The sequence below is a fragment of the Furipterus horrens genome, unplaced genomic scaffold (assembly GCF_987537825.1).
Source record: "Furipterus horrens unplaced genomic scaffold, mFurHor1.1.pri manual_scaffold_10, whole genome shotgun sequence".
Classification (NCBI taxonomy): Eukaryota; Metazoa; Chordata; class Mammalia; order Chiroptera; family Furipteridae; genus Furipterus; species Furipterus horrens.
The window spans coordinates 19,617,527-19,626,590 of NW_028327180.1; the positions used below are offsets into that span (position 1 = coordinate 19,617,527).

The 9,064-nt window shown below is 48.6% G+C and overlaps 1 protein-coding gene across 1 annotated transcript in view; it reads left to right on the forward strand.

Annotated features, from left to right (window-relative positions):
• The window catches only part of TMEM131L (transmembrane 131 like), a 138,629-nt gene extending 130,136 nt beyond the window's left edge, over positions 1 to 8,493 (forward strand). The window contains exons 29-35 of the mRNA XM_090288506.1: positions 476 to 664; positions 1,796 to 1,874; positions 2,781 to 2,863; positions 4,978 to 5,098; positions 5,587 to 5,678; positions 7,264 to 7,403; positions 8,075 to 8,493. Of these exons, the coding sequence (XP_090144632.1) occupies positions 476 to 664; positions 1,796 to 1,874; positions 2,781 to 2,863; positions 4,978 to 5,098; positions 5,587 to 5,678; positions 7,264 to 7,403; positions 8,075 to 8,350 (980 nt within the window). The 3' untranslated portion in view covers positions 8,351 to 8,493. The remainder of the gene's footprint in view (positions 1 to 475; positions 665 to 1,795; positions 1,875 to 2,780; positions 2,864 to 4,977; positions 5,099 to 5,586; positions 5,679 to 7,263; positions 7,404 to 8,074) is intronic.
• Positions 8,494 to 9,064: the final 571 nt, after the last annotated feature.

The window sequence follows — 9,064 nt, forward strand, 5'->3', positions numbered from 1 at the left end:
CTGATGAGAGGGAGAACGTAGATTTGCTGTCCCACTTACTGATGCACACATCGGTTGCTTCCTGTCTGTGCCCTGACCGGGGATCAGACCCGCAATCTTGGCGTATGGGGATGACGCTCTTAACGAACGGAGCTATCCGGCCAGGGCTGGCCTCAGTATGGTTGATGGAAGTGTTTGTTATTCCCAGAACCATTTTTAGATCAAGGTCATCACTGGTATGGATCAAATAAGCCCCAAACAAGTTTAATTGCCCGTCTCACAGGCGGAGGAGGCATAGCTCGCCCCACTGTTTGTCAAAGTCCCACCGTTGGTTTCGGTTCTCGTCTTCCTTCTCGTTAAAGGAACAGTGTGAGCTGGCCCTGCAGTTGAACTTGCTGTCGCCATAATTTCATCTCTCCCCTTTGATCAGAAATGACGTCAGGTTGAAAATTAAGGGAAACCTGGGGTCAGCTCTCCTCCTCCCTCCCTTCCACAGAGGGTTACTTCCAGAAGCCTGGGAAGAAGTGTGTGGAGAAGTTGTGCTCCGATTCCAGCTCGGACTGCGGCAGCTCCTCGGGCAGCGTGCGTGCCAGTCGGGGCAGCTGGGGCAGCTGGAGCAGCAGCAGCAGCAGCTCCGACGGGGACAAGAAGCCCGCGGCGGGTCCTCAGCACTTCCTGCCAGCCGGTGAGTCCTGACGATCAGCCTGCCGCGGCCTCTCCTACCGGCACTGCGACCAGGGCGCCAGCCATGTCAACTTAGACACGGCACCACGTGTGATTTCAGCCCATGTTTCTCAGCCTTTAGAGAAAATTACTGGGTTCCTCCCTTCCCTAGGAGCCTTAGGAGTTATTGTTGTCCTAATAATCTCCATAAAATGTTAATGCTGCTCAGGTTCACTGTAATCTATTACTGTGTACTGTGCACAGATGGATAAGGTCTTCTCAGCCCCCAAGAAACACACCAGCCTTGCCATGTGGGGGACCTGTGTGGGGAGCACAGGGGCGTGGCTGAGGGTGGCTCTGCATTTTGTCGCTGGCACAGCGGGTTTTCTTGGCCAGAGGAAGCTTGATTTTCGCAGCTGGCACCCAGCACAGCTCCATCCGCTGCTGACGACAACATTTGCCTCATGACACCAATGCGAGGTTTTTTTAAAAATTCAGTGCTTAACAGTAACAAAAAATAGACGTGTAGCTTTTGTTAGGAGGGGAGGCTGACGGAAGGATGATAAAAATTTGAGGGTTATGTAATACTAGGAAAATGTCCCCAATATAATTAATGGTATAAAAGACCAACAAGGCAAGTATGTGTGAGTTATGATCCTGGTTTTATACATATACATACACATGATTAGGTTGTAAGAACTCTCCCTAACTGTTGATAATGATACATAATTATACGTGTCTTATGTTTTTCTTTTGTAAAAATACTTTTATTTTTATAGATTTCCTACAATGAACATGTTGCTTTTATAAACCGGAGGGGCCTATTTATGTAGCAAAATTTCTTTTCTCAGAAAAAAAAAATCACCATTAAAAAGTTCCGTAATATTAATGGTTTCAGCTTTTTCTCCATAACTACAACATTATTAAGCCAAAATCCATAAATGTAAATGTTAGTGTTTATTACATTTTCAATGAAAAGATGAATTATAGAAAACATTTAAAAAATTATGTTACTGAATGTGTGAATATCAGTTTCACGTGAAAAATAAGTCACTCGTTTGGGGTTAATGACATTAACCATTTGCATTATAATACATCATGCCGTTGAATTGTGGTTGTAAAAACTCGTGATGATTGTTTTGTTTTTCTGCAGGAGACCGGGTTTCGCAGAATGACTTTCCTTCGGAAACGCCCATCTCCTTGAATCTTTGTCATAACATCTGCAGTCCCACGTAAGTCTTCCCCTTTGGTTTTCACAGCACGTTCATGTACGGCCTTGCCGTCAGCGTGTGTCTTCCTTGTACTTGGTTCTGCAGGTTAAAGTATGAAAGAGGTTTAAGGATGTGAGGGAGTAAAATCCAATTGTACACGTAATTCAGGAAAAAGCAGGATCCTTCCAGGTGCCCACGGCTCACGCCAGGGTGTCTGTGGCATCGCTGGTCCTTTCTGTGATGTGACCACGTGAGAAAGTTTCCTCTCCTGGGACAGGAAGTGCGAACAAGAAACTGCAGTTATTGGAAGGATGGACACTCTCTCCCCTTTGCTGGGACTTAAAATAAAACAGAGTGTTGTCAGTGATTTCAGAAGTTTTACAGGAACCTGGTAGATACGACATGTTTACAGTCCCTCCGAATGATGGTCATGGGAGCATCGGACAAAATCAACAAGCACCTTCCGTTGAGGGGGTGGGTGCAGGAGCAGAGGGGTCCAGAGTGAGAAACAGAATTGGTTTTCTTAAGGCATCAGCCACATTGTGAGAGGATCGGATGCCATTACAATTAAATTGGTGAGTTGGTGAAAGAAAAGGAAAAGCTCAGCTCGGGTACAAGGAAGGCTCTGCAAGAACAGTTTTCTTAAAGGGAAGAGAGCGAGCTAGGGGTCCCGGCTTGCTGCCAGCGGCTGGCAGGCAGAGAGGTGTCCGTAGGTGACTGCAGTGGCCTAAGGTCAGGTTGTCTCATTGTTTATTAAAGGAAGACTTGGCTGGATCTTGGGCATTTAGTATTCCTCAGCCCTTTTCTGGCTGTGTACTGTTATGTCTCTAGTATCTGTTTTTCTGAGGGGAAGACTTAGTTACACAAATTCAGCATTTCCTTGTACAGAACCAGTCAGTGATCTTCCTGGTCTTGCTTTCCCCACAGAGACGTGAACAGTCTCCCACAATATGCGGAACCTCCCTGTCCCAGCTTTCCTGCCGGGCCTGCAGGCGTCGAAGAAGATAAAGGTGAGGCTCCTGTCTCTTGCGCCAGACGCCAGCTGGGTGCTCTGTTGTGGGCTGAGGGGCTTGAGAAGACTAGCCGGCTGGGTGGGGCAGGGTGTCCTCTTCTCTCAGCGGGTCACTGGGAAGACTCCTGCCTTCTGCACCGGCATCGTCAGGAACCTCTGACGTTGTCTGCCCGCTCTGTGTTGACACTGAGCTCCCTCCTTGTAGCCAAAGAACCGGGCCCCATGGCCCTGTTATGGGGCGGGACCAGCACTGTGTGTAGTTCACCTTTCCCAGGGCTGAGGCCGGTTGGAGGGCATACCCAGGGTGAGCTTCAAGCCTCTTAGCCTTCTTCTGCCCTTTCTGCTCCCTCCTCCTCCTCCTTCCCCACCTCCCCATGCTATACGCGGCATTAACCAGCCTCGGCAGCCTTGGTGACCAGCCTGGCTCCCGCACCAGGCCTGAGGCCTCTTCTAGCTGGGGGACGACGGCGCCTGGGGGCTGGGAAAGGGGCGTGGGTCAGAAGGAAACCCCACTCCCACCTGGGCCTCTCTGTGGGGGACTAACTCCAGTCCCCCTTTGTTTTTTTTCTTTCTCCTTTTCTCTTCTTCTTGACCTCCCTTTGCCCTTGTCTCTGGTTTCCTTCTGGTGCCTCCTTCCTGCCCAGTGAGGGTCAGGGGTCGCAGCAGGATAAGCCCAATGCAATGACCCTCACCCGCATGTGCATACTTGCTCCTGCTTATCCAAGTTATACTGATTTTAAAAATTTCTACACAGGGAGCAGTTTTACTTTGAAGGTAGAAGGGTTCTATGCTGTTCTTTGGATACGTTTTGGACTTGCTGTCAAATTGGCAATGGAAATATGAAACTTTTTTTTCCGGCAAGATAAAACTGAGATATGGCTGGGGCCAAGCCAGCGCACAAGCATCATCACGTTTGCATTAATCCCTCTTCGTCCCAGGTGACGTGGGGGTGACTTGAGCAGGCGCAGGTGCTCACATACAGTGTGGGTTGCCTTACAGAAGGAACCTGGAGCTTAGGGAACCCGTATCTTTTTTTTTTTTAATTATTTATTTGTTTGTTGTTTTGTTTATTTATTTATTTTTAGAGAGAGGGGAAAGGAGAAAGAGAGGGAGAGAAACATCACTGTGTGGTTGCCTCTCACTTGCGCCCCCAACTGGGGACCTGACGTGCAACCTAGTCATGTGCCCTGACTGGGAATCGAACCAACGACACTTGGCTTGCAGGCCGACGCTCAGTCCACTGAGCCACAGCAGCCAGGGCTGTATCTTTTATAATAGGCAGTAAGCATGACTCCCTCTGCCCTAGAGGGAGTCAGTGTATGTTGCAAGGCTTTTGTTTAGCAAACATCCTGAAACAGTCCAGAACAAAGGCGTTCAGGGCCTCTGCTTGCAGAGTGTACAGAAATGTGAGAAGTCTGTGGAGATGTATCCCCAGCAGCCCCCCTGCTCGGCACCTTCCAGTGGCTTCCCATCTGATCAGAGTCAATGCCCAGGTCCTTCAGGGGGCCCACCAGGCTCTGCACTCTCAGGCTCCCAGTCAGCTCTCTGACTCATCCCGCACTGCTCACCTCCCACCCCGTCCTTGCTGGCCACTCGGTATCCTTGCTGTTTGGGACTCGGAAGGCGCACTTGAGCACAGTTAGCACCATGCCCTGTGCCTGGAGCCCGCCTCCCCCACACTTCCTTGGCTCGCGTCTCACCTCATGCACATCTTGGAGGGATCAGATACTTTCCCTGTGAGGCCTTCAGCTGCTCTGTTTAAAATGCCCGTGTCCGTCATCGTAGCCCTTAGACCCTCGGCCACGCTCTACTGTCTGCGCGCTGGCATGTAAGCCCGTGTACTGCCGTGTTGGTGTCTGTAACGGGGCCATGCAGGAAGCAGGCCCACGTGTCCTTGTAGAGCCATTAGAAGTAGCTTGTAATCCAGGTCAGCAGACAGTCGTACCCTGTCTGCAGGGAAGGGCAAAGCCGTATGCTCTGATTCCACTGTATTCTGGAAGGCTGTCCCAAAAGGAGTCGGGAAAGCAGATGTGGTCAGTGTGTTGGGGGTGATGTAAGGGGTGTTTTCCGGAGGGAAGAAGGGGGACTGAGAGGCCTTGCTCTCTTCCTTAGGCCTTTATCCACCTGGAGACCTGTGGCCCACGCAGCCCATGTGTGTGACCAGCGGCTTCAACTGTGCTCTGGAGAGCACCGTGCCCGGTGTGATGCCGGGGCCGGCCCCGGTTCATAACAGGTACCGGCCTCTTGGCTGAGGGTTGCCTTGCTTAGCCTGAGGGCTGGTGGTGGGAACTTGAAACCCACCAGTTAGGTTGTCCCCACAGAACTGAGGGCCAGGCTTCCCTCCCCAGCTCCCTTAGCCGGGCATGACCGTCTGCCTTTTGCAGTTTCATTGTGATGTCTGAGAAAATAATAAATTGGGCATTGAGAGAGGAACCTGAAAGAAAATAAAAGTAAAAAATAACATAGTTGGTAACCACGACATTGCTTTCCTTTTTTAAAGTGAAAAGATGAGCTATTAATATATTAGAGGCAAAACTGAAAAAGCAATCACTCCTAATTCCTACCTCCCAACAGGGGCATAGATTTCCATTTTTCCATGATACTAATCCAAGATGGAGGATTTAGCAGTGATTAGGATACTGGGCAATAAAACTGCTTTCCTCCTCCTCTGCCTGCTCTGTGGACACCCTGTTTCTGAAACAAGACCTCTTGTTTTCGCAGCGGTTTCATTGACTGGAGTGCCACCTGCGAAGGCCAGTTCCCCAGTGTGTACTGTCCCCTGGAAGTGAACGATTACAGCGCCTTTCCAGAAGGTAAAAGCAGTGTGAACCGTCCCAGCGCCGTTCTGCAGTTCTCAGGAAGTCAAGGCTGGAGTGTGGGGCTTTGGGGCACTAACTGCAGGAGATGGTGCCTTAAAAGAAATTAGATAGAGATGATGTCATGTTATATTAGTTTCGGGTGTGAAACATCATGATTCGATATTTGTGTATTTTGAGAAATGATCACCACGCAGTAAGTCTAGGTAACATCCGTCACCGCGCAGAGTTAAGTTTTTGTTCTTGTGATAAGGACTTCCAAGGTTTACGCTCAGCAATGTTTAATATACAATATTAGCAACTACAGTCACCGTGCTGTACATGACATCCCCAGGACTTATTTTGTAACTGGAAATTTGTACTTTTTAGCCCCTTTCACCCATTTATTCTACTCCCCAACGCCCTACCCCCCACCCCCCACCAATCTGTTATTACAGTCATGAGCTTATTTTATATGTGTGTGTGTGTGTGTGGTTATTTGTTTTATTGTTGTTAAGAATGTGCCTTCACCAGTGAGTGACCTTTGAGAATGACCTTACAGGAAGGAGGCTGCTGAGTGCCTTTGTGTGGGTCTAGGTATGCATACCTGCCATATATAATTTTGGATGGCCTCGAACAGCCGTTAAACCTGGGTGTCTGGGGGCTTCTCCAAATAACCCTAATCTATTTAGTCCTTCAAAGAGAACTAGGTCGTTCGGATCTACGTGGACCTAACATGGTGGATTATCCATAGGGAGGCTGGGGCTTTTGTTGTTGGCTGTTCTTTTTAGGCAGGCGAGTCCGTGTGAACTAGAAACCTCTACCTGCTGTTTCTCAGCACCTCCTGACTCTTCTGCCCCCTGCGTGGTGCTGCAGAGGAAGGGAAGGGGCTTGGAGGGGAAATTGCGGAAAATTACTGATGCTTAGGTCAAGCACCTGTCATAATACACAGTAAGAGATATGAGAGTTCCCTGATGAACTGGAAAATGCTTTTGTTGTACAGTATGATCTTAATTTCTCATACTAGAGCTTTTTCAGAGACAGAATAAGCGATATATTAGATATTATACTCATGTGATTTGGATACATGCATTGCTCCATGCTAACCACAAGGGGGTGCTATGGTAACTTTCTTCCTCTGCTTAGGAGGCTTGTGTGTACTGTCTTCTTAGCTAAGTGCTTGATTTAGTATTGCTTTTATCAGCCCATATGGTATATATACAGGCCGCTGAGATTGGCATGACAGGTAATAAAAGACCATGTTAAGGGCTGGGGAGAATTTTGACTCTATTCAAATCTATAGTTGCCTTATAGTGTATTCTGTGTACTAGAAAGATACCCATCAAATTATCGAGTATAGAGCAACAAACCCAGAAGAAGACCTTTCTCCCTGAGGGCGTCCCAGGTGACGTGTCTCATAAACAGTTTTAAACTTGAGAGTGATAGTGAGAGTCCTGGTTCCCACCGAGTAAGTATTTCGCATCTATCTTTAGCCCGTTAATGCAATAGGAAGGAAGATTGGGAAAGTTTCTTTTGCTGAGGGTGAGAATTCAGTTCGTGCCATAAAAAGATTTACCTGTGTTGACGTCTCCCGTTCCTTTAGAAAACATGAACTACCCCAACGGCTTCCCGTGTCCTGCTGAAATTCAGACCGACTTCACGGATCACCCCTCACAGTCGACCTGGAACACTGCCCCCAACGTGCCAACCGCCTGGGGCCACGCCGGTCTCCTCAGCAATCCGGTCAGTGCTGCTCAGCCTGTGCTGGGACCCTGGGGCAGCTCTGATTTCTTTCTGGTGGGGTTTCAATCGTGGCCTCACTCAGCCTTAGAGTTGGGTTTGGATCAGCTGAAGCCCACCCTCTGAAGGAGCCTATCACAACATCAGATGGTTGGGGGCTTGCTGACCTTGGCATTCTAGCTACTTCCAAAGTACACTGAGCAGTGAGAGTTTGTAGGCAAGATTGACTCTTGCCTGGAAGCCCTCTGTGATGCAGCTGTGTTTATGCAGCACCCCACCCCCACCCCCGACCTTTTCATCTGTGATAAGAAATGAGGTGAAAGTTGCAGGAAGGTCCCTCCATGTTCGGGACTGCTGGGCCCTGAGAGCTTCCTGCCCGTGAGCAGCTCCTTGCTCAAAAGCCCAGCACCTTCCCCCTTCAGAGCCACTCAGCAGTTTCTTGCAGAGGGGACATGTGAACTGTGGGTGCTTCCTTGCGCTGAGGGTCCCGCAACCCTCTGTTTGAGGAAACGGAGTTAGAAGAGCCCAGATGGTTGAGAATAGCTCAATAACATCGAAGCAACTTGGATGGATACCATTGTGGTATCTACATTAACCTTGACATTGCCTTTCTAAGACTTCTGTTTTTTTGAAAGATCATATCTTTTTCTCTTCCCTCTTCATTTACCCTTCAGCCCTACCTCACAAGCACCCGAAGCTTATCTCCAATGTCTGGACTTTTTGGTTCCATCTGGGCCCCACAAAGCGACGTGTATGAAAATTGCTGCCCCATCAGCCCCACCACGGAACACCCGGCTCACCTGGAAAACCCAGCGGTCATGTGCAAGGAGTACTACCCAGGGTTCAACCCGTTTCGTGCCTATATGAACCTGGACATATGGACTAGCACAGCCAACAGGAATGCAAATTTCCCACTGTCTAGGGACTCGAGTTACTGTGGCAACGTGTGAGAGGAGTTTGGTTTTTTAAACAATGTGAATAAAGAAGCTTGTGTTTTGATGACTAGTGTAAACTGGTTCTTGAGATAGGTTATGAACATTGGTGAGTATTTTGGCACTTTTATATGAAAATAAACTTTTTAAGTGAAATCTCAGTGCATTGTTATTTTTTTTAATTTCTTTTTTTATTGTTGTGCAGTTACAGTTGTCCCAATTTTTCCCCCATTGCTCTGCAATGCTCCCCACCCCACCCCCCGCCACCCCCACAGTCAATCCCCACCCTGTTGCCCATATCCAGGGGTCATTTATACTAGTTCCTTGACTAGACCCTTCCTCTTCTTTCCCGCCTTCTCCCCTCTGGTCACTGTCAGTCTGTTCCTTGTTTCCAGTGTTACTTTTTTTTAACTGTTCATAAATCAGTGGTAGAAACTAAGCATTCATACATCATAACTTTATTACTCAAGACATATGTCAGACATGCCAACTGTTTTAAATTAGAGCAAGGGAGACTTCTAGGGAGGTAGGAAGTGACACATCAGAATCCCCAGGGAGCTTGCACTAAATGGAGTGTCCATCAGGTGACATTCCCAGAGATGCTGGTTTCCTGGACCAGCGGCTTGGGCCATCAGAATCTTTCTCTCCAAGTTCTCCATTGATTGTAATGCGCAGCCAGGCGCTGAGCGCGGCTGTCTGGGAGAGCCCAGCTGAGCAGCAGTCGCTGGATGG